A 26,255-nucleotide genomic window follows, 5' to 3' on the forward strand; every position below is an offset into this window, starting at 1 on the left:
ATAAGAAAGATGGGGACAGACTTTTTAGCAGAGCCAATAGCGATAGGACAAGGGGTAATGGTTTTAAACTAAAAGAGGGTAGATTCAGACTAGATATAAAGAAGAAATTTTTCACAATAAGGGTGACAAAACACTGGAACGGGTTGCCCCGAGAGGTGGGAGATGTCCCATCCTTGGAAACATTCAAGGTCAGGTTGGAGGGGGCTCTGAGCAACCTGATCTAGTTGTAGATGTCCTTGCCAATTGCAGGGGGGATGGACTATATGACCTTTAAAGGTCCCTTCCATCCCAAAGCATTCTGTGATTCTATGATGAGAGCGCTCTTAAAATAAAACCCTAGCCCTCAACTTTAATTTTGTCAAGATGGAGTTTTCTAAAATGAAACATTTGCATACAGTACCAATTACCTATACTCTTCCCCAGAATAGCACAAACTATGATTCTTAGCCAACGTTGGAAATTTGGTCTTAAAACCAAGCTGTTTGGTCTTAAAACAAAGCTGACCGTGCAAGGCAGCCGCTCAGGTCCTCAGATCCCGCTCAGCCCCAAACTCAGCAGGAGCTGAAGAAACTTCACCCCAAACCAAAATTTTGGCAGGAAGAAGCCGCTACCGCAAGGGCAGGCGCAGGCGCCGGGCCCCGGCTGGGTCTCCGTCCGGCACGGAAACCTTCACCTGCGGGGACGGCGGGCTGCCTCTGCCAGGCGGGAAACCGGGCGGGCTGGAAAGACGGCCCCCGGGGCGGTGTGTGAAGAGAGGGAGGGCCGGGCCCGGGGCGGGCCCCCGCGCCAGCTCCGGCAATAGCCGCCTCGCTGAAAACTTTGTCCCCAGCGGCCCTTCCCGCCCCTGACCCGCCGAGCCGGGTCCAGCCGGGAGAAAAGGGGATCCCCGCGGGCAGCCGGGGCTGGGGCAGCCGGGGCTGGGGCCGACGCCGCAGCGGCTTCTCCTGCGCCGTGATGGACCCCGGCAGCGAGACCCATGAGCTGAACGGGCGGGCGGAGGGCGCGGAGCCGGCGGTCGTCGAACGGGTAGGGGCTGCGGGAGCTCCCCGCCGGCTGAGGCGGGCGGAGGGAGGGAGCGGGCTCGGCTGCCGCAGCGCCCGGACATGGCGGGCGGCAGCGAGGCGTGAGGAGGCGGCGGGGGCCGCCGGGAAGCGGGCCCGGGAAGCGGCGGGTCTCACAGCAGCGGCGAGACAGGCGTGAGGGGCCCGGGCCATCTCCGCCCGGCCGCAGGTGCCCCGCAGAGCCCTCCCACCGAGCCGGGGCGGGAAGCGGCTCCGGGAAGGGGATAGTGTGGTTAGTGCTGTCGCAGTCCTACAGTTTTTTTGGTTTTTTTTTCACACGTCTTCCATTAATTCAACGCTTTTTGTAGGAATGCTGCTGCAAGCGTTGCATTTTGTCTCGCTTCAAAGATAGGCAAGTGCCAACGAAGGACTGAAAAGAAAATCCTTTTTAGTCCTCGGCACGATGGCCCCTTAGTTCCTATACATGTCAGCCGAAAGGTCGTCGTATGTCCTTCCCACCCAGAAAGCTCTGCTTGGAGCTCATCGGCACCTCTCTGAACCTGGGAGGGTTTTTCCACCCAGATGACTTGGGAGAGGATGGGAAAGTTACTCAGGGATATCTACACAGGAGATAAGTGAGCACAAAAGTAGGAGGAATTACTTAAAGGATTGGGCCTGTATGTTTGGTTGTTTGGTTTTTTTTTTTCATACAGTAATCCAAGTAAAAACAAAAAGACAAATACCCAGCTTTTTACTACTCCATGTAGTCAAAACATGACCAGAGATCTTCACTGGAGAGCATTTCATCCCATATTCTGTTTACGCATAAAGGATGTTTTCCAAGCATGCCACTTGTCTGAAAAGCCAGACTGGCAAAAGAGCGTCTTTTATGTTGTTTTGGAAAGGACTAAACTCTAAAAAGCAGCTCTTATTCCAACCTAAGACTCTTCCACATAGAAACAGTTGTACTAAACCACTTTCTACGTCACTGGTAAAACTTTCTGGTTACAAACAGACTGGACTGATTGTGTAGCGGATCTGTCCTTCCTCCCTCCCTTCCTGACAAACCCTTGTAGTCATGAATATCATAGCAAGAAAACAAAAAATCTGGTTTTAATAAATCCTGGAAAGTACCTGAAGAGAATCAAGGCTGGGATATGCATGCCAAACTGGTGGCCTGAAAGGGTTTTCTTTAAGCCACGGACTTCTCAGCAATTTTCTTTTTTTATTAACATAGTGTTTTGATTGCATCACAACTACCAGTCATGGGGTTTTATTTCTTTTAACTTGGTCTGCTCCAAGAATTTTTCTGCAACTTTCCTGTTTTACCTCATCTTCAGTTGCAAGCAGTCGTCATTTTGTTACATCTTTCCCATGGAAACTGCAAGTTCTATGTGAGTGCCATATAAAGAATAAGCAGCGAGATGTACTATTATATTATATTATGTGTATACAGTAGCACTTCAGAGAATTTTACAGACACTTTTTTTTTGTTTTCTCACCAACAAAAAAAAAAGTATATGTAAGGTAAAACAGATGGGGGCAGATTTCTTAAAAACCAATCTGTGAATAGGAGATACCTTAAAAAAATCCGACCAAGTTCACAATTCACACAAACAAAAGAACGCCCCAGCTCAGCAGCCAGCTAAACCTGGAGAGACCACAAATCCGCAGGTGCCTAAATCTTCAGTATTGGAGTCAAAAGTGTGTGTCAGCTTTTAGGAATGCTTGCAGGCATCGCAACTTGGACCACCCTGGTTTGCTTACTGCCCATCCTAGCGTCTGCCCTCTCCTCAGTATAGATTCTCTTGCACATCTTCAGCAATAGACTGCTACCTTCTTTGACACAAGACCTGACATGAAATGCAGATATAGTTGTCTTACCTTCCAAGCATTAAAAGCACACAAATTAAAAAAAGACTAGTTAAGCTCACTGTAATTCTGAATGAGTGGTCACACAGTGGTTTAATGTGGTTTATTTTAACTCCATTATTAATTTGGATAAATTTTTTTAGCAGCTGTTGAGCTTTTAGAAGCAAGAAATTCCTTGCTTCTAATACGGGGTTGGCCTGGCACACCTTACTGACTAATGTGAATAATGACACTTGGCAGAAGTATCTGGCAGCTTCTGCAAAGGATCTGTTCATACAAATACAGATAGTAACTGTTTTTTCTTCTTCCTCTATTTGCTTTCCTTGTTCGTGTTCCATACTGAAACAGTCTAGATTCACCGTGTTGTAAAATCTAGTTTAATGTTTCCAAGATAACAGGAAATGCCAGTTGAAAGAGTTAAAGAACTATGAAAAAGATGAACAAGAATTGGATAGTAGGAAAGAACAGCTCTGGAATAGTTGGCTTCTATTATAGTTATTACTTCTATTTAGTTATTACTAAAAATGTATTCAAGATTGTATATTCATTCATAAGTAATTTTGGGACATGGCAGTTTCTTGGCATCATACTGCAAGTAACAAACTTCAAATTTGTAGGAACTTGAAATTATTTTACTGCATATGGAATGAAATGGCATGTTCTAAAGCATTGCTTGTATCAAACTGAATTTGGAGTATTTGATATACTCCAAATATTAAAACTATTGATGATAAGGTTTTTTTGCTTGTTTTTAAAGTAACTAGAATAAACAAACAGTGCTTTAACAACACAAAATAGGCAGCCCACAGTCCAGTTGTAAGAAATATTATTGTAAGACCAAATCACTGGAATGAGCAGTAGTAATGCAAGACAGAAAAAAAAAATCATACAGGAGAAAGCTTCTATTTAAATAGCTGTACAAACAAGTTTAAGTTATTACTTCATGTCACGAAGTAGTCATTAGCTGTGCTGATTATTGTTAAGTCATTTAAAGAGTAAAAATATTCTAAACTGGTCCAGTATAGCTTTAGGAATACGGGGCTCTGCCCTGAGCTAACATGACTGTACTTGTCCCTTCTTTTCATGCTAACTTCTTAGCTCTCAGGAATCAGCATGGTTACCACTTTTTTTTTTCGTTAATGTAGTAATAATTGCATTTTCTGTCTGTTTGTATAGAAAGTGGTTCTTCTTAAGTACAGGATTTTAAAGATGCTAGAAAATTGATGCTGTCGATGAAATATGAACACAGGCTGAATTTTTCCCTTTTTTTTTTTTTCTAATTGCCTGCAACCATACTGTCTCAAGATGTGATTGCAGAAGTCTCACGAGCTAGTTAGTGTTATGCTAGGTTGGTACTTGGATGGACAGATTCCCTGCCATCCCAAAATTAAATTCTTACAGGAAATGTAACTGATGATGTAGGGTTTTTTCTCTCTGAGTCAGTGCTACTGGGGGAAAAGAAATAATATCTTCTGAGGAGGCATACAAAGGATCTAATCAGCCATTACATAACTGATATAGCTTAAAATATTTTTTGTTGGAACAATATTTCTTTTCTTTGTAGAATATTTTCTCTATTTCTTTAGATCAGCAAGATCTCTGAGACAGAGGGAAGTCCAGTTTCAGAGTGGCCACATATGGCCCATTAAATTTTCAGTGTGTGGGTGATGGAGATGTGGACAGAATTTCCACATCTATGAGGATTATTAAATAATTGTATAAAGTTACTAGTTCAGTTCTGTAATGGTAGGGTTGATCTTAGAAAAAAAGAAAAGAAAAGAAAAGTTTTGAAATTGTGTTCTGGTTTAGTCCTGTATTATTCCTTTTATGTCTGATCCTTCTCTTTTTTGATATAACTGGAATTTTTCCTGAACATAAGATTACCACTAAAAGATCTGGAAAAGTTTGCTGTGCAGTATTTTTCTTAAAGGTGAATATTTCAAAAACTTAGAAAATTACTTTTTAAACAAAAGGGCTTTTTAGCATCTTTTTAATAGTTTTGATTAGAAAGACTATTGCAAAACACAGTAAAGAACAGTCCACTGTAATATCAGTATGACTCAGCCTTATGTTTACGCATATTATTAGACTCGTTATTATGCAGCAAGTTTCCATTATTTTAAAATTAGGACTGTCCCTAAACACAAGAATTTAAGGAAGCTTGCTCCGTGACATTACAAACCCAGAGGTCATATTGATCAACAAGCTTGTCTGATCTCATTTTGAATCAAGGCTGTTTGGCTATTGAAAGTGTCTAAAAGCTGCCATAAAATTGCAGTAATCACTAACCTAAAATAGAAAGAAAACTGTATGCAGAGTGAGAGCAAGCCAAAGACTATGAAGCCTGTACTTCAGAGTAAATGTAATTGAAAGAGAAGAGCCTTCTAACAGCTTAAGGAAGGTGTTATTAATCAGAAGCACTGTTCTTAGAAACCTTGTTTGGAATATAGAAATAATATTCAGCATTATTTTCCCGATTAAACTATACAAAACTGTGTGTCTCCTGTATTTAATAAAGGCGTTCTACTGCATAATGATTTAAAGTTAGAATAACATCTAAGTATTTAGTGCTAATACTGTACCAATAGTAAAATAAGTATTTGTATGTTTTCAGAACCCAGATATGAGAGTCTGGGCCTGACATGCAAAACATGTTGAGTTCTGGGTCCTGCAGTACCAGCTGATATTAAGTAGCTGCAATTACAAAGTGCAAATCAAAATTAAAGTGACCCAGGCTGTACTTCTGGCTTATACTTCACAGTTTCTGGTTCTAAGTATTCATCTGGGAAACTGGAAGTTCACCTTCCTAACTGCAAAATACTGGTTTTCTAGTGGGATTTAAGAAGAAAACAGTAACCAGTCTTGTGCTACTGCAAGTATCTGTTAACTTCATTTCAGGAACAGTAAATTCAGTATTCATAACAGATCTGACTCTTAACTTGGAAACTTCAAGGTCCTGTTGGTTCAGGCAATATTTGCCTTTTACAGCTTTTGTCGGGCTTTTGTTTTGGCTTTTTTTTAGATTTTATTAAAACAATCTCTTTAGGGGAACAGATACATGGTGGAAGACATTTAAGAAGCTGAGTAAAGTACCTAGGGACATACCAAAAGAGGAGAGAAGGAATGAATCCTAAAAACTTGCACTCAAAATCCAAATTATTTCTTTCCTCCTGCATTCATAGGGCAGAGTGACAGAAATGAACATAACTATGTTCTAAATAGAAATGCAAAGTAGGTGTCATTTTCACTAGTGTTTTTTTCCCTCTGTGGTTTACAGATGACTGGCATGTCCAAAACCCTACCCGTCTTCTCTGGACACACTAACTGGTACATTTTGGGAAACTCAGGTCAAGTTGGACAAGAAAAAAAAAATACTTTTGGGCTTTCCTTTTTTTTGGTCAGACTTCCAGCACGTTAATTTGACTGCTTCAGCAGTTGCTAGTGTTTAATAAATAGTCTCTTGAGCAAACAGCTGCATAAATTTTGTCACAAGTAGTGATTTAATGCTGTAATAGAAGCAGAAATCCTTACTATAACAAGTTACTGTATTTAGAAAAGATACTTTATTATTCGTTTTCAAATGTTTCCATTTTCAGTGCTGTTTCCTTCCTGGTGAATCACCAGGTGGGTCTTAGATGTGATTCATGAAACTCAGCATCTAGGGACATTCACCTCAGTGCCACTTTTATTTTTTTTTTAATAAATGTAATGAATAAATCCTTTCTGTATTTCAAAGGGACTCAGTTCTTCTGGGTGTACTGTTGGAATGATGAGTCAAGGAAAGCAGTGGCAAAGTCTGTACCAACACAGTAGGACTGTGTATCCAATACTGTTCAGTCCTGGTGTGCAGGTTTGGTTTTAAAGAAGCAAAAAGGTGCCAGCTTCTGATGTAGCATCTTAGCTTTATCCTTGCAAACTGCAGTGCTCTGGTGTCGTGGTTTAACCCCAGCCAGCAACTAAGCACCACACAGCCGCTCACTCATTCCCCCCACGGAGGGATGGGGGAGGGAATCGGAAGAGTAAAAGTGAGAAGACTCATGGGTTGAGGTAAAGACAGTTTAGTAGGTAAAGCAAAAGCCGCACACGCAAGCAAAGCAAGGAATTCATTCACTATTTCCCATCGGCAGGCAGGTGTTCAGCCATCCCCAGGAAAGCAGGGCTCCATCATGCGTAACGGTTACTTGGGAAGATGAATGCCATCACACCCAATGTCCCCCCCTTCCTTCTTCTTCCCCCAGCTTATATACTGAGCATGACGTCATATGGTATGGAATAGCCTTTTGGCCAGTTTGGGTCAGCTGTGCTGGCTGTGCCCCCTCCCAGCTTCTTATGCACCTGGCAGGGCATGGGAAGCTGAAAAGTCCTTGGCTAGTGTCCTGGTTTCAGCTGGGATAGAGTTAATTTTCTTCTTAGTAGCTGGTATAGTGCTGTGTTTTGGATTTAGTATGAGAATAATGTTGATAACACACTGATGTTTTAGTTGTTGCTAAGTAGTGCTTACACCAGTCAAGGACTTTTCAGCTTCCCATGCTCTGCATGGCGTACAAGAAGCTGGGAGGGGGCACAGCCAGGGGGCCTGACCCACATTGGCCACAGGGCTATTCCACACCATATGACGTCATGCTCAGTATATAACTGGGGCGAGTTGGCCGGGGGGGGAAGGGATTGCTGCTCGGGAACAGGCTGGGCATCAGTCGGGGGTGGTGAGCAATTGTGTCGTATATCACTTGCTTTGTACATTATTATTGTATTATGTTATTATTATTATTATTACTACCACTACTACTATCATTCTATTTTATTTTACTTCAATTATTAAACTGTTCTTATCTCAACCCAGGAGTTGTCTGACTTTCACCCTTCCAATTCTCTCCCCCACCCCACTGGGGGGGAGTGAGTGAGCGGCTGTGTGGTTCATAGTTGCTGGCTGGGGTTAAACCACAACAGCTAGTATAAACACTACTTAGCAACAAACAAAACATCAATGTGTTATCAACATTATTCTCATGCTAAATCCAAAACACAGCACTCTGCCAGCTACTAAGAAGAAAACTAACTCTATCCCAGCTGAAACCAGGACAGTATCCACCCCTTATTCCATACCGTTTATGTCATGCTCAGGTCCGACATTATCCAATACATCCTCATTAACCACCACTCCCCTTCCCATCCTTCGATACAATACACAGGTATCATTCCCTTGGTCTATGGACCACCCCTGTGAAATGTCTGTAAAATGTCCATAAATGTCCACAAAATGTCCATTGAGTTAATTTAGTCCATGACTTTGGCCTCCATCTGTGATGGTGGTTGCTCAGGACAGGAGAAGTGGTGTGTTGCGTGGAGTTATTGGGCACCAAAGCCAGCTCAGGTCAGGTCACTGCTGCACTTGCACTGTTTCTTGTAAGGCTTGTCGTCCATTGGTTCAGGTGGTTCCTGCTGTGGTAATTCCTATAACATGCAACTCAGATCATGGGTTACAACAATTTAAAGGTATTTCCATTACAATCTCCACCCCTGGCCCCTTTGGGTCAGGATTAACATTGCAAGGAACTCCTCCCCTAGCTCCTAGCCTGGCTAGCAACAAGGGGTTCCTGCTATAGTAATTCCCATAACATGCAACTCAAATCCTGGGTTACAACAATTTAAACGTATTTCCATTACAGCCTCCACCCCTGGCCCCTTTGGACCAGACCATTGGGTTTAACACTACAATGGACTCCTCCCCTTGCCCCTGCTCCGGCTTGGACTTATCCACAGACTGCAGTCCCTTAGGGGTTTACCGGCTCCAAGTGGAGCCTTATCTTTGAGCCACAGTCTCTCCAGGGGTATACCTGCTGCGGCATGGATTTATCCACAGCCACAGTCACTTAGAGGAGCACCTCTTCCAGCGTGGCCTTCTCCATGGGCCACAATGCCTTCAGAGATGCACTTGCTCCAGCATGGCTTTACCCATGACCACACCCTTTGAGGTGCTCCAGCATGACCTCATGCACAGCCACTGATGCTTCAATGTGTACCTGCTGCAGCATGGACTTATCCACAGCCACAGATGCTTCGAGGTGTACCTTCCCCAGCGTGGCCTTATCCTTGGGCTACAATCCCTTCAGAGGTATACCTGCTGCAGCACAGACATAACCATGGCCACAGATGCTTTGAGACATACCTGCTCTGGCATGGGCTTATCCACGGCCACAGACGCTTCGGGGTGTCCTGCTCGCACGTGGACTCACGCACAGATCACAGTCCCTTCGACTTGAGTTCACACTGGAGTTCCAGCCTGTCCAGTACAGCAGCACAGAAACAGCAGCGATGCCCTGGCCATCTGCCAGCCCAGGTGCATGGCCATTGCTGTTATCAAAATGTTCCCAGGCACAGCAGAGTAAGATGATCAGCAGCACAGCAAGCAGCAAAAGCAAAAAGCAGCCACTAATGAGCATTAGACTCTAATATACAGTAAGGCAAGCAAGCCCTGTTGCAACCACAGAAGCCTGCTGATTAATAGCTAAACAGCAATAACAGCTATAGATTTGACCTAGCACATTCCAATTAAATCTGTTGTTATCTCAAACTCTTCGTGCCCCACGTTGGGTGCCAAAAAGGACATCTGGGCAAGCAAACAGCCCCTGCTGCTGTGCGGGGACACGGAGCGGTACTGTCTGTGGGAACAGCATCACGTGACTGTGAAAATAAGCTCTTCCACAGGGGATTCTTCCAGTCACAGACGGAGCAAGAGGGGGAGTCTTTTTACTCCTCTCCTTTTTATCACTGTGCGTAGACTAGCATGGCAGGTTGTTCTGCTCAGAAGTTGGTGCTTTGTGGGCGATGGGAGACCTGAGGACAGGCTGTTACTGACAGGGAAAGGAAGATGCAGCAGTTCCAGCTACACCTGGCTCTTACACACACACACGTGAATACACGTGCTGTTTTTCCTTAGACTCATTTGGTGACACACTAACTGAAGGGATCAGCTTGTCTGTACCAGGTTATTTAAACACTGAAAGTGTGTAATGAGGTGTTTTGATTACATTGAGACTGAAGCAGGTCACGTGGAATACATACTGTTCTCTTGCCAAGTGACACCTGCAGGAAAAGCCGCACTTTACATGCATCCTAGCAAATCTCCAGAAGTTTCACTTTTCCTGTCTGCAGCCCTGCGGGTACTATGCCCTTAAGCATAGTGTGTCGTTTGGTCCTGCAGGCTGCACTTGTTGCTACAAGGTTGGAATCTCCTTGAACCCATAAAGCCACATAACAAAGTTCCCATATAATTTCTGTTATGCATGACTGTCATTATCCTGAGGTTAAGGCAACAGCTCTTCTTTCATTGTCTGTCTATATATTGCTGTATAACACGTAGTCTGATCTTAGAAACTGCTGCCGTAGTACTGACTGCATTTGTTTCAATACTTCTAGCATTTGCCTTCAACTTGCTTCCAGAAGGCAAGGCTAATTTGCATTTTTTTTTGGTTTTATGGTTTTCCAGCATGAGTCAGGAGGTTCCATTTCTCAATCAGGAGATGGGAAATGATTGTTTCTGAGAATGTCATGATTATAGGTCCTTTTTCCTGCAGAAGGCAAGATCACAGGCTGAGATAAAGCTCTGTACAGTAGAACCGACATTTCAGTTCTCCATATGCCTAGTTCTGATTCTGAACTGGTCTGCTTTCAGGAGTGGTAGCTGAAAGCCTCTTAAGAGTAAAATGCTATTTTTTAGAATCTAAACATAGTAAATAGCTGAGTTGTCATTCCAAGAATAAGAAGTTTTGCCTTAGTTTGCCTTAGCAGCACCCTACTTTGAAAAGTCTTACCCATTTATTGGAGTTCAGAAGTTACTCAAAACGTTTGCTTCCACCGCAGTTCAAATGCCATAGCCTACTATTTCCACTTGCAACTTGACAATACAAAAAATTAGCAAACAGCAAGGTCCTAAAAGTGCAGCAGAGCATTTCCCCAAGAAAAAGAAAATATCATATTCTGTTGTTTATGTATAAACTGTCTTACATCATGTAGTCACAGATGTAACTGAAAGAAAGATGTAGCCCAGACTATTTACTCTTTTGTATAGTGAAAAAAAAGCCATGTCAAACATGATCACATTCCTACATTGAGTGAAAACAAAGAAATCGGTCATCATATTTTCACTGCGGTCCCCTTCCATCGTGATTAAGAACTGAGTCACAGCTACCCGTGTAGTTTTTGCCTGTGTTACACACTGCAGCCTTGTAGACCCAATAGATATTTCAAAGTCAGTATTTTTGGCAGGAAGGAGTTACTTAGCTACTAGACATAGGAAAAAGCTTCTTCTGTTATGAACTTGTGACAAAATAGGTCATATTATTTCTACAGTCTACTGAGAAAGTTTCTTTTAAATTCATGCCCAGAAATTGAATTCTGCTGTTACACACGTAGCTCTCCATCCCCTCTTACACCGCTGGCATTAGGAAGCCAAGAGCTAAATGTGTGTGTTTGGCTTTTTACTGTACAATAAACAAGGATAAATGTTAGTCTGGATTTTTCTACTGAGTACTGCCAGCATACATTCCATGCTGCTTTCCATAAGGAAATGAACATCCACACCTGATTTAGTGCTTCTGGTTGATGGTATACTAGAATTACAGTGTTTTTCTGAAGCATCCAAATGCTATAGTGGTTTAATGGGGCAGGGGGGTGGGAAGAGGAGGCTTTCCTTGGGGAGAGAAAAGGTGACAAATGTGGGACAGATTCCCCAGCCAAATTGCATTTTTAGATTGTGGGATATAGACAAAACCAAATGAGTAGCGAGTTCTTCCTGACCAAAGTCAGTATCTGTCTCAGAGCCATTTTCTTCCTGGGAGCTTGGTCTCAGTAAAGAAGCCGTCTGCATGAAGCTACGATTACATGTCTTCCTTCTCTTTGCAGAAAAAAGTCTGCTGCTACCCCATGACATTTTTCACTCAGTAAAATATTTAGGCTGTGGTTGACTACAACATGTCTGGTGAAAATAGGTCAAGTTTGGTATTTGAATGCCCTGGAAAAACTGGCAATGTGCTTGCTGTATGCATCAATATCTGTTCTATTTAAAAGGATGCTTTTAGGTCTGGACAGTGGCAAACCTGGCTTTGGAGTTGGAAATTTGATAGTTATTACTGCTGCTGAAGAGAGTAATTAGAGGGTGTTTTCTGCATTTGAACTAACCTTCAAAGCGAGACTTTCTTCACAGTGTTTTCTGGCAAGCAGGAACACATTTGTGTAGTAAAAAGGTCTCTAAGAGGCAGGTTTAAAGAAGTCAGCTAGAACAAGTTTACTCTTAATATATTTGTGTATTATTTTTGAAAATAAAGTCTAGAAGTAAGAGCAGTGAGAATGAAGTTCCTAACCTGTTCAGAGACTACAGAAAATAGGGTTACCTAATCTTTCTTCATCACGGAGTTAGGCATCTAAGTCTAACCTAGTTACCCTAAGCTGCATGTAATCCGTAGACAAATAGGCACCTCTAGGAGACTTCAAGTCTCCAATTTCAAGTTGGATCACATGAATTGTCATCAGGAAACACTCATTTTATTCATCCTGCTGGATTAACTAGCTTTGGTTTTACCCTGCAGTTGGTTTTTATTTTCCTGTTTGTTTGCAGGCGAATTTAAAAAAAAAACAAACACCTGCTGGTGTGAAAATGGAAAAAAAAGTTTTCCTTGTAATTGGGCAGTGCTTGGCAACCACAGATCATATGATATTTAAGCAGAAAAACAGTTGACTGTGTATGGATGGACCTGGACAGTGGCATGGCAGAGTAAGAATCAGCAGGGAATCAGGTCAAGCAAAGGTTATAGAGTGGCCAACTTTCACAGAAATCCTCAAAATAAGACTCATGAGTAATTAAGGAACTATGTAGATGTGTGATGACAGAGGGTGAATTTAATAAATACTTGTATTTTTAAGTACACCTTTAGGAGTAAATTAGTTACAACAATCTGTTGTTTGCTTGATTGTTTTACAGTGTTTTTTCCCTCCCAACTTTTCTCAGTGCAAACTTTTCAGCTTTTTCAATCTTTCCTCTTCCCAGGGTAGAAACATACTGACTATTTAAACTGATCCTACAAGCTGGAAAAAGTGTATCTGCCAAAGTGCAGTACAGACACTATTTACTGCTCCCTTGTCACATGGAGGACAGCGGTAACAGTGAAAAAGATGCACTGATAGTCTCAGTACCGCTATACTCTATCAGTATGATTACAGAAATCAGTTGATGGGCCAAGTGATCTCTCTCTTACTACACCAATTGAAAGAGATGTGAATAATTTTTTTCCTCTCTCCCAATTTTAGCCCAGAATGTCACAGTGGTTTCAAAGAAATGGACCTATGAATATCAACCACTATGCAAATAAGAAGAGCGCTGCGGAGAGCATGTTGGACATTGCCCTGCTGATGGCCAATGCATCCCAGCTGAAAGCCGTGATGGAGCAAGGACCTTCTTTTTCCTTCTACATCCCACTTATCATTCTTATCAGCCTGTCGCTCACACTGCAAATTATGGTGGGAGTGCTCCTGATATTCCTTGGTATGTAGCAACAGCAAGAACCATTGACATGTATTTTTCTTACAGGATGGAACCTATAAGATGGTATGTAGACTGCCTATTTATTTTTAAAAAGCTGTTATATTTGAAAGTCTTTACCTCAGAATTGATTAAAGTTTTCTCTTCAGGCCATAGAAATATTGCAACAAAACGAGTAAGGGCAGCTTTATGTGGAATCTTATTTGCCCAGAGTATGAATATTTTTCTTTTCAGAAGGCCTGAGAAGGAAGGAAAATGATGAAATACTGCAAAAGAAACATTAATAGGCCAGATAGGATCATGCAGCCTGCCCAGTTTCGTAATACATTCTGGCAAGACCTGTTACTTGATCTTATGACTGAAATGTATTTGTTCCATATCAGACATATAATAAATAATATTATAAGAATATATTATGAACGTAGAACTCCGAAACAGAAGTGGAAGTTGAAATGTCCATCTTCATGTTGGTGTGGCATATTGTCTTCAGTTTGTTTGTGTTTCTGCAATCAAATCAAAGGTTTGATAGCAAAGGCTTGACAATAACGAAAAAAGCCCCCTAGTTTTAAATTTAAGAAATTATTCAAAGCATCCTAAATCTCTAGGTGGGGAATGGTAGAAATGTAGTTGTTATTGTTAATTTTCAAACCTGTGTTAAACTGAAATTAAAGTTAAAAAGAAGAGTAGGCTACTTGGAGCAAGATTTACCATAAGAACATACCTCATCTATTACCCACGTACTATGACTTTAGTAAAAAAATTTGAAATTACATATAATACGAAAACACAGTCCAAGTAGCATCCTGGGACTACAGATAAGATCGTCTTGCATTCTGCTAATTGCTAGGGAAACCTTTTCTACTTTCTACCGAAGAAATGTGATGCAATACCTTTAACATACGCTAGAAATCATTTCAAGAGAATGAGCTGAAATAGGAGTTGTGTTAGTGCATGCTTTGGACATATTTAATGAGACAGCTGTAGAATTAGTTCCCTGCTCCCTGCCTTCCCCCGTCTCCTCTTTCTTTCTTATTTGTTGAATTATGGACCTTCACATTCCTAGGAATTCAATGCAGTGTATTTGCTGTTCTCAAAAATAGAGGTTCCACTATTCAGTATTAATAGGTACAATGCTGTGAGGCACAAGAACCTATACTTAGCACTAAAAATTAGGTATTTTAAGTTAGTATTGCTAGATTAGTAGCACATGTATGTGCTACATCCTCTGCCTTATTCTGTAAGGCAGAATATTGATCTAAGTAGCTATAGAACCAGGCTCATTTCTAAAACAATGTCATCACTAAGTGAGCATGAATTATGCAAAAAACCCCAACTAAAACTCCACAGAGAGTGGAGAGACAACACTCTTCTGGAAATCCGAGTTTTCTGTTTTGACCTTAAACAAGTCTCTTTGCTACCTTAACCTACTGTGATATTTTCCCCCATGCTTTTGCAAGGCAAAATGCAAAAAGAAACCAGTGGCAGTTTGCAAAGCTGCTGAAAACCTGTGACATTCATTAGCAGCACCCAAAACCCTAGACCATAACTTTGGAGAGGTGATCAAAGATACCTGTGGAAATCAGAGGAAATGTTTAGGTTTCAGCATCAGTTGAACCCTGCTATTCGCTGAAATAAATGATGCCTTCACTGGTAGGAAACAGCTATGGATCACTTCTTTTGCTAGTGATATATGATCATTTATTCTCATAAGTTTTTTCAAATCTTTCTCTTTAAATTAATGGGTACTATATGACAGATCTTAAGTCTACCATAAATCAAAAGCCTTGAAGGTGATAGCCAGAGTTCACACATGGCATTTACTAAGTTGTAGGTGCCACCTTTGGCATCTCTGTTAGTCTTTCAATGTTCCGTTTTTTAGCACAACTGAAAAAAACAACTTTCTGTTCAAGGAGGAAGTTCCTAGGAAAACAGGATACATAAGACTTGTAATATCGATATGCAGCTGACCTAGCTTTTTTCTTTCTTAAAAAAGAGACAGAATAAAGCTGTCTCTGCATTTGATAGAGTTGGTACAAGAGCAAATTCCAGGTCCTGGCTCAGAGGAGATTCCAGAAAGGGACTGGAAAAAGCAACCTGATGATACTGGGGGATGTGGGAAAAGAGTAATGGAAAAGTCAGCAAAACACTTATGTTTTTTGGTTGAAGGCATCTCGCTGGTGGTTGTTTCGCTTAAGCAAGATTTGAGGCTGTAAACAAGTTCCCTGTTTTTTGTTGGGCAATAATTTCTCATTATATGCTGAGTCATTGCTTTTTAATGCTTGTTTCTGACAGACATTGCCAAAGTGGCTTCCGAATCTGTAATTTTTAGGGTTTGTCACATTTAGAGTAAAGAGAGCACCCAGCAGCCCCAACTCTGAAGTTGGGCTGAGGCAGAGTTCACAGACCACTTAGCAAATAGTGAGATTTATCAGGAGTTCAGCCTGCGCTCTGCAGTCAGCAGTGACTCTAGGTTTTGCCTACCGAGGCTGACAAAGCTTATAGTGGTATGCTGTTGGAGTGATGCTGTCATGCTGAGCTCAAAAGTACTGAAGATAGGATATGAAGGTACAAAGATACAGGCATCATAGCAAGAACTTGCTTTTCACAGTGTGTATTTGGTAGTTTTGGCCTGCAGGAACAGTTTGCCTCTTAACAAGCTCTCACAAGTCAGAGCAATAATCTGTGCAACCATCCAGTTTCTTTCCTAGAGACAGAGTTTTATCCCACGAGCTACCAGTTCTCACAGTTCTCTACTAGGGATTAAAAGCTTTTGCTCCTTCAAAAGAGCCTTTCACAAAAACATTTTGAAAAATGTTCAGTGAACTTGTCCTTGAAAGTGATTTGGTAATCTTAACTTTTTGGAAGAAAAGTGACGGATGGCTTGAAATAGTTCAAGTGGCATGAAGTCATAGTAATCTAATCCCACTATAATAAAATACTTAAAGAATAACTGTTCTTAAAAGCATTTTCACAAACACCCTCATCTTAAGTACTATAATCACAAAGATAGGGTTACTGCAATTCTACTTCAAAATTTAGAGCACTGCCTAAACTGACAAGCAATACTTGTCTTCTCTGACCCTTATTTGGACAAAGGGACAGCTGTGAAAGTGTCAGTTCTCCTTTGAGCATGATTTCTTTTAACTCACAAAACGTGTTAGGCCATTATTGCCTTTTCTTTTTTAAACCAACCATCTGAAATGCTTTTCTTCCATACTTCAGGATTAATTATTCCATTTCATTTATTCTGCTTCATTCACGTGACAGTACTAGAGTCCTTCCAAGCACTATTAGGATGCAAGCATCCACGTAGCTCCAGATGCTTTACAGACATGTATAAACTCATTTTCAGGGTTAAGTACTGCTGAGCTTAAATTATTTCATGCCTACACAGGTGTGCAGTAGCTTAAGCTTCTCAGATAGTTCCCCCATGCTGTTCATCGGTGCTTTGACTGGCCTGTGATGTTTAACTATACTGCTTTAGCAAACAGGACTTGAGCAGGCGCCCAGAATTCCTTGAAACCAAACCAGCATTAGACTTCCTAATTAGGGACACCAAGTCAACCTGGCTTTTAATACTTCAGCATCACGAGTGTGTTTGCCACCACTTCTACCTGAACTGCTTCAACAAGCGAGTCTTGGTTCTGTGGTTAAGTTCTGCAGTGTTGACAGGGTCATTATGTTAAAAGCAAATAACAAAGTTTATCTCCTGCAGTAGAGTCATAAGCTAGACATCTATGTATGTGCCTATCAGAAGGAGCTCTAAGTTTTATTTATGTTGCTTTAGAAACTTGTCAGGTATAAACTTTCTCTCACATGTCCTGTATGTGCACACACGAGCTCCAGTGATCTACACATTTAAGAACTAGGAGTCTCAATAGACAAAAAGTATTCTCAAAACATGCTCCAGAATTCACCAGCACTTGTTCCACTGGCATCAAAGAAATTTAGCAGAGGGTCTGAGTTGCAGAGCTCTTACTGCAGGAGAACAGAGACAGAGGAAAATCTTGGGCTTCCGCATGATGCCAGGCAAGCACCCCCAAACTTCTTACTGTCTTACACAAGCACATGCTTTACTGTCGTCAAGTCTATTATCAGTCCAATGTAACTCATTTATATGTTTTCATAAGGCCTGATACCAAAACTTAAACTAAGTTAATACTATCTCCGTTGTGTGTTCCTCCCTCACTTCCATTAGCAGTTCGACCAAAGAACGACTGCAAGAAACAAAAGAAAATGTTTACACAGCTGATGCTCTCTGTAAAAAGGACTGCAGCTACTGCTTTGAAATCTTCTTCTGTTTAACAGATATAATGCCCTTGCTTTCTGAAAACAGAATCAGTGCAAAAGCAGGGAGTACAGCTGTGGAAGGGCACCAGTACAAAAAAAATCCAGCACTGGTAAAGAGATTGGGCTGTCTGCAAAGAACCTGTAGCATTTTAACTGTAGGAAATTTAACTTCATTCCATCCTGTCAGGACTTCAAGCTTTATGTATTCAAGACTGAAATAATTTTTAAATGCTTATAGTCTGCAACAAAACTAGGTTTCAAAAGATCAAGAACTCAGAAGATTTCTAGTAATATTTGTGTATCCATTACTTCCCATGCGTATCCATAGGGATTAGATGCTAGTTACTGGAAGCTAATAGGCTCCTTGTGGTTAAAGATCTTCTCCTTAGCACTTCCACTGACACTGCAGAATCTTACTTCCCTTTTAAGTATGACTGATGCAAATAGCTCAGTGTAAGAGAAATTCTTGAATTACATAGGTAGTGAAGACTTTTATTCTGGATTTTGAAATATACATATAACTAAAACTTATTTTTTTCCTTTCTCTTTGAAGTAAAATATGACCTTAACAACCCTGCAAAACATGGAAAGCTGGATTTCCTCAACAACCTTGCAACTGGGCTAGTATTCATTATAGTAGTTGTGAATATTTTTATCACTGCCTTTGGAGTGCAGAAGCCAGTTGCTGAGTCAGCATCAAGACAGTAAGTACAAGGTGAGTGTGGTCTCTCTGCAACGTAAGGTAGTAGGGCGTAGCGTACAAGAGTGCAGTGCACACTAGGGCATAGCTTTCAAAATAGCCACGAGCTTATCTATACAGTTCTAGCCTTCACACATAAATGAGTTTACTTCAGACTACTGCAAAAGCAGAAGCTACTAGGAACTGCTAAGTTATTACATTGTATTTGTAAATGTAGACTTCAAAAGTTGATGGCAGCATCTTACTTTGCCAGGGGCCCCTTGCATGTGTCATGCACAGGAAGTGTAAAGATTGTCCTTCTGGCTTAGCCACTCCTTTTCCTCATTGCTGACTAAGCCAAGAAGGGAAATAACGTTGTTTTGCTTCCTCCAAATGCCTCTTCTTTTTTTAAGAAAAGTGTGCAGTATACTGCATCTAGTCTGTTATGAACACTGAAGACTTAATCTTTATCCAGGTAACTAGGGCTGTTAAGTCCAACATCTAATACTGCACATTATTGGAGCCCTTCAGTTCCTATGCAGATAGTGTGGCTTTTCTGTCCTCCCAAGCTGCAGGACTTTTGCTTTGTGGGAGACTTGGCCACTATCACTTTATTTGATACGTGTGGTCATTTAGAACCATATTGTTTGCTCTACCTGTTTGTTATTAAGTTTGTTATTTCCTTATACAGAAGGATAAATATAGGGATTGTGGGAATCAGAATGGGTATCTTCCTAGCATCATAGCTATGATGAACAATTTGGTAGGAGATAAACCTAAATTGTAGGCTTGTAGCCCAAGAAGCACTGTAGTCCAACATCTGCCTTTAAAATACCACTGCTAAGTCTGTGTGTGCCAACATCACTCTGGCTCTTTATCTTCCAAATCTCAAATCACGTTCAGAATACCTGCTGAAGAAGGAATTACTTGACTTCCTTGACAAGCCACAGTATACTGGCTACTACACAGACAGCCCATACATGTAACACTATCGATTTGAGTTAACTTCTAGATGAAACCCTTTCTCCATGAAAAAGAAGATACAAGGCCTTTAAACCCCTATCTGAAGATGACTGGTACAACAGAAATCTGTAACAATGGAAACCAGACCAAAATCTATCAGGACTCCAAACAGCATGGGGGGAAATCAGGACAACAAATTATTAGGAAGATGAAGAATGAAATTCATTTATTTTGGGGTGTGGACGGAATCGTCTGCTTTAACCAAAACCTGTGAAATTCTGGCAGCGAAACAAGGTAGTTTTATTGTATTTTCTGGCCATAATCTCTACAAATAAACTAATAAATATTTAATTTTAGCAGCAAAGAGCACATAGATTATCTGAGATATTATCAGAATTATAAGGAGAATGTCCATCTCAGCAGTACGTATTAAAACAATACTGAAACACTAACCACAAAATTGCACTGGCAAAGCCAAGGGGACTGAATGAAGGATTATTGGAATTTTAGCTGTCTTCACAGGAAAAAACATGCACAATAGCCAGTAACAGAGGCAGAGACAAGAATCTGAAATAGGCATCAAGAAATTCAAATAATGGACAAGGTGACATACCAGAATCCCAGCTGTGGCTCTTTTTGATACAGTGAAAGAAAAACTTCAGAGGGAAAAGAGGAGAAGCAGTTTTTGCTTATCACACTGATATATGCTGAGTAGAGAGGAAGATGAGTTGACAATCCAGTCCCAAGCCAGTTAGTGCCTTAATATAATGGTATATTGAGAAATCAGCTAATAGCTAGAAGGTAGGTATCACACACCTTGCCTTAGCAGGATACTGGATGGGTGAGCTCACCACATTTCACCTGCTATTTCTCTACCAGTACCATGTTCCCTAATGAGGTCTTACTGATTCTCCCCAGTACCAGTGCCAGCTCTGCTCCCTTTTCGATCTCTTGCTGGCTTTTAGGAGATGCTGCTTCTGCAGTTTTCCAAACACAACTGCTGTATTTCTCTACAGCAGAACTCTATACTGAAGGGATTTGAAGGACGCTGCAGCTGTTACAGGTTTTGTAGGATATCTGTTTTGTGTGTTACCAGCCAATTCAGCTCTGGGCAGCACTAACATGCCAGGCTGGCTTCTGAACATTGCTATGCATTAGCTCTTTAAACACGTAAAGTGCATTCCCCTGCAAATTTCTTCCACCTGTCCATGGACTTTGTCTCCTTTCCCCTTTCTTCAGACACATGTGTCGCTAAGTCTTATGGAAACATCAGTGGTTTTCTGCAATGTCTTACTGCTTAGCTGGCACCGTCTGGCAAGAAGAGGCTCTTCTCAGCATTTGTGTCGGAGTTTCTCCTCTACTATTCCTTCTGCTTTCCATAAACTGTCAACCCAAAGGGTTTTGTGGCTTAATTATGACTAGGATTGTGGACTCTCTAGTTAGAAAGGTAGGTCTTAAATAATAATAAATAATAAACGAGTTCACATGTAACTTGTCTGAGATCAGCATGAAAGTATGAACACAGTTCTGCCTAATGTATGGTACTAGCTCATACAGCTATATATAATATATCGCATATAGCTGTGCACAGCCAGAGTATTTGTTCACGTACATAAACGTGATTGGTATCTACTGCTGAAATTGGTTTAATAAACTTGCAGTGCCTCATTAGAAGAGAAACAGTAGCCGTTTTATGTAACCTCAGGTAGAGGCAAGACCAAAGGATGTTTAAAGCAAGTTTACATCTGTACAAAAACAGCAGCTATGTGATCCTGCCTTCATATTTCTTACACATGCAGTTTCTTAATAAAATGGCCAAATGTCTGGGACCTGTGGTTTTTTGCTCCACACTTGTTAAATGCTTGTTTAAAGCATTTGACTTTAACTTGTTAAACTTCTTGAAGTTCTTCATTGCTTTGGAACACTACATCTGTTGTTTGCTCGTTTGTACATATTGCCCTTGCTAAAAACACCTGGTCATCTGAATGCAACTTGAAAAATAAGTTCTTTCCAGTCCGCTGCCACAGTCTCCTGAGAGAATTGAGTGGCCACCATTTTCTGGCTTCACCTTCACTATAATAGTGCACACTCTTCCAAAGAAAACTTAATTCCCCCTTTAAGGCAAATTTGTCATTTACTGTAATTCTTATATCACTAACATCTCAATATCTTTGTTTTCTATTTCAGATACCTGAAGCATTCATTCTTCTGTAGATGCCATTTGCACTTGAGACACATTGGGAAAAAAAAAATAATCTGAAGAAGCTGGACATATCAAGCAGCTTTCTCAAGTTTCCAACAACCAATACATTTGTGCACCTAAAATTTTCCAATATGTGTTAATATTTAAACTGTTCGGCATCTAAGGAAAAGTTGATTTTGACCCAAGGACATATTTATTCTGCAATATTGGCATTTCAATTTCTGTAGAAACTAATTGTTTTTCAGAGAAGTGGCATAAGCTCATCAAACAAGGTAATATCAACTGGTGGCACTTCACAGGACTTCCCATTTTCCATGCCTTTTGTTTTTGTGGCAATTTGTCATTTCCAGCATGGTAAGAAATGGCAGGCCTTCAGTTCTGGCATGGTCACATTGTCCTTTATTTCATTCGCTCAGCACCAAACCTACATACTCCATAGCACAGCAGTGTGCAAAGATAGCTGTGCCTTGTTTTCTTTTTTTCCACTCTAGCTAAAGCAAAGATGAGGCAAACAGGAACAGTAGGCTATCTTTTGTCCAGTTTTGCTCACAGGTAGTCATTTGTCCTGTTTCTTCATCTCTGGACCACACTTAAAATTTCCTTCTCCTTTGTGCACAGATACAAATAACCTGATTGCTAATAGTTTCTTACTGTTAACTTCTATACTCTGTATTCTGTGCATTATATATATTTCTGGAAGCCCTGTTACAAGCGCTACCTTTTCTAGGCCCAACTGGAAGACTGGAGGATACAAGGTGAACTTTACCTCCTAAACTGGGCACCTGCAAGCAATTCAAGTAGCAAATTGAAAGAAGTTTATCCCTCTATAACTTACTTTTCCCTCTTCTCTTCCCAAGATTGATTGCTGCAGTTGTGTTACTCTATGGCTAAAAGCGTCACTAATTTTTTAATTTTTATTTTTAAATATATATAGAGATATAAATATCTTCTAGGTTCTTACCTGCTGGCTCAGGGACTGACACTATTTCTAGTAATGGTGTAGGTTATAAAAATTTCTACATCAAAAACATTTCAGTGTTTTTATTTCCAAAGTATCACATCTGTAATCAGAAAAATCCTAGTTTTCTAGAGTGTGCTTACTTGTACATGCAGATTTGTACTGATACATTTCCTTACCGTTTATTTTTAAATGCTCTCTTGTACATACCAATAGAAGTTTGACTTCCATGTGTCTCATCTCATTTACAATTTTTATTGATCACGTTTCTCTTTAGTTATGTCTCAAGGCCTATTGAAGTACCATACCTTCATTTACGTGTTCTGTAAGAATTACTAAGAGAAAACAAATCAGAAACTTGTGTGATTAGTAATGGAATAGACATTCTTTTTTATTTTTTATTTCATCTTTTGTTGCTTCATTTCCAACTTAACACGTATTTAACCAGTATCTAGCAAGCAATGGTTTTAATTGTGCGTATTGTACTAATTTAAACATAGCTCAGAACAAGTTCTGAATGAGATACTCAGGACAACTTTCCTTATTTATTTTTTACAAACCAGCGAGCTGTTGAAGGACTATTCCTACCTATTTGTGTTATTGCAGTTTTGATGCTGTAGTGTAGTGAATTGATGGGCCAAGTAACAGTGCTGAAAACCTTAAAAACCTTTCTTTTGGAGAAAACAAGTGACTGTAGGCAGAGCCCTTCCAAGCATGAAATTTATCTGTGGCTCAACATCGGGCAGTAATTTTTATAAGATTCTTGAACGTACCACCTTTGTTGCCTTTCACCTTTTTACTCACTGGAGTATTTGCCCATCTGTGCATCTGATTCAGTCTGGAGAGGCTCTCTGGAGGCATCTACCTCTCTTCTGTACAGGAAACTTTGTACCTAAGCTAGATGTCTGAAGTAGTTGCTTTGTGTTGTCCTAAATACATAACCCATCCAAAAGATAGTTACTTTTAACTTAGGTATGAATATTAGATATTTTTCATTGCCAGATTCGCATCTTTCTATTTTTTTTTAAGCAAGATGTAGAAATAGAAATAAATGTGTTTCTGGCACTTAGCTAATCCTCTCACTTTTTGACTTGTCCTTACTACCCTGAAGGCAAATGCAAACAAACACCCAGGTTCTACTGATGTTTACTGTATTTATACTTAGTGGTGATTTGGCCCAGTTTTGAATGTAGCTGTCCATTCCTGTGCTCCTTACTGCCACAGCCTTCTATTATGAGCATGATCATGTTTGTCTTGCACTGAAACACTTGAAAGCAGTCAGAGGGGGTGCAATACAGACATACCAGGTCTTTTCCCATTTTATTCCCCTCATTATTGGACCATAATTTTTCAGGTAACTAACTCAAGCAAACAAGCTGTTACAGTAAGTTTCTCCTGAAAAATATAACAGCTGTTCTTATAGTGTCTGTACTGCTAAGCTGTTGTCCAAGAGAAACTACCAAGTCTTGTATATCACATCTCCCAGCAGCTTGTGGAACTAACTGGATCCAGAGCAGTAGGGTAGGGAACATTCACCAGGCGATGACTTGTCAACTGCAGATTCCAATGGACTTTGCAAGACACAGGTTTTGCTACATACAGGAGGGAAAGAAAAAATGCTTCAAGCTTGAACACATTGTTGGGTGCCAGGAGCTGGATGTGCATTAAGGGGGTAGGTGTCTGTTCACTTCAAGTAGACCAGCGTAAGGCTCAGAACAACAGCATCCGCCCCCGTGAATCCTTCTGTCTCCTGAGCTCCTGAAAGCGGGACTGAAACATCACAACAGAGATAGATACTTACAACTTTAAAGAGTCTGGCCTCTTCTTTTGGTTCTAAACACATGAAAACCTGATCTGAAAGCCATCCATCTGACTACAAGACTGTACTGGGCATCAGCAGTATTCAACTTGCAACTGGATGTCTTTTTTTAAATAAAAAGGATGCTGGTTTATTATTATGTCTTTTATTGTGATTAAGTAAGATTTGCAAAACATCCTCAGACACGCAATCTGTGTTTTAAGTCTCTGAAGCCTTCAGACATCATGTATTTTTTAGCAGACAAAAGCATCTGCAAGTTGGTTCCAAGTATAAATAATTTAATCACATGATTATTATTCTTTTAAGTCAGGTGCTTATTTAAAATCCTAGTGAATATCTCCTAGGGGTGGCAAACAAATGCATAAGTTTATATGGTTCTTTGGTTTGCTGTGCTTCTCCAGGCAAACATTTCACTTAAAAAAAGGTCATCAATAATGAAGTGAGATGAATTTTTACAGGCTGTCTTGGGAAACGGTTCATGCCAGGTCATCCGTTTACTTCTGTTTCATAAGCTGCTGAGCAGAGTAAGAACTACACATGCTGCTCTGGTCGTTCTCATTAGTCCCTTCAGCATCTAGGACTGCCTGGGTTGAAACTTTCAGTGTAGCTGTACTTACTGAAGCAGGTGACAACAACTATATTTACAGGAACTGACTTTTAAGTATTTGTCTTCTAAACCAGGTCACTGCTGAAGCTTATTCTGTAGCTGAGTATTGCGTAAAATGGGCTGAACTAGAAAGCATAATCCTGGTTACTGTTTTCCCCTCAACTGTCATTCAGAAGGTTTTGGTCACTCATTTTAATTTATTCTAAATAATGCTTTATCCTGTTTTCTGCCATGTCCTCCCGCAAGCCGCACTGAGCCCTGCCAACCACGCTTTGGTGTAGGTACTGGTTGACTGGGGTGGGCGCGCTGCCCTGTACCAGAGGTACTAGTGCTCTGCACTCATCTCCTTGGTCCAGGGCATGGGCTTGTTACTATGTGTTACCCTGAAAGCTTGGATGCTCTTTTATTATTAACAGCTGGAAGAAACATGGTAAGCTTGATCATTCAAATATTTACGAAAGAGTTATCAGAAATGAGTGACAGAATCCAAACGCTAAGCTTTGCTTATTTTCTAGCTTACCAAAGGTGTTACCATTATAAGTTTTATCTGATTCAGGAAATGCTATGTGTGGTAGCAATCTATGCACCATTTTACAGTTTGTTCTTAAAAACAAACAAATAAACAGAAAAAACAATGTCAAGAGCTGGTTCTTGTTCTACAATATAATTTTGTCAAACCACAGGAGAACAGGCTCCACTGAAAGTGTATTTACTTACTGCAGGGCAGTGGGAACACTTAGAAGAAAACTGATGATATATTTTCATATGTATAACTCATATCTTTGGTAACCTGCACATTTAAACACACCACTCCTTGAAAATAAATCATCAAATCTCCCACAAGGTTAGAGGCAGTGTAGGGCATATACTGAGACTGAAAAGAAGCAGGCTCTCCTTCTCATTAGTTGTTTGCATACAAGAAAAAGCCACATATTGCTTCTAAATGACAGTGTTTTGCTTTTAAAGAAATGATTTGTAGGTTATATACATAAACAGAATATCCAAATGTGAGAGGTGGGGTCTCCCATCTTTGTATGGCCAATCCCACAAACCCTACACTTCCATTAAGAAATTAAAAAATAATAAATTAAGAGCTTCTGAATACTCCCAGTAGTTTTGCTACACTCTCTGTAGGGAAGTGATCTGGCAGAGCAGAATTAGTTCTGTATAGTTCTTAAGACAACTCATTCAGTATTATCACTATTCAACCACTATCCAGGAAAAGATACTGCAGAAGAATAGCATAGATACCACATATTTCCCTTAGAATAAGTCCGGAAACAACTGGTACCCCAGATATCACCAGATGGTAGCTATTTGTGAATTACT

At 40.5% G+C, this 26,255-nt stretch overlaps 1 protein-coding gene across 1 annotated transcript; it reads left to right on the plus strand.

The window, feature by feature from the left end:
- Window positions 1-661: 661 nt before the first annotated feature.
- NINJ1 (ninjurin 1) lies at window positions 662-25,567 on the plus strand. The gene is made up of 4 exons (XM_087744500.1): window positions 662-1,026; window positions 13,176-13,410; window positions 18,251-18,412; window positions 21,527-25,567. The coding sequence occupies exons 1-3, from the start codon at window positions 955-957 to the stop codon at window positions 18,403-18,405; spliced, it is 462 nt and encodes a 153-aa protein (XP_087600626.1). The 5' UTR covers window positions 662-954; the 3' UTR covers window positions 18,406-18,412; window positions 21,527-25,567.
- The last annotated feature ends 688 nt before the right edge of the window (window positions 25,568-26,255 follow it).

Source organism: Nipponia nippon, unplaced genomic scaffold (genome assembly GCF_047370975.1).
Source record: "Nipponia nippon isolate SJK-2023a ecotype South Korea unplaced genomic scaffold, ASM4737097v1 scaffold_9, whole genome shotgun sequence".
NCBI classification, from domain to species: domain Eukaryota; kingdom Metazoa; phylum Chordata; class Aves; order Pelecaniformes; family Threskiornithidae; genus Nipponia; species Nipponia nippon.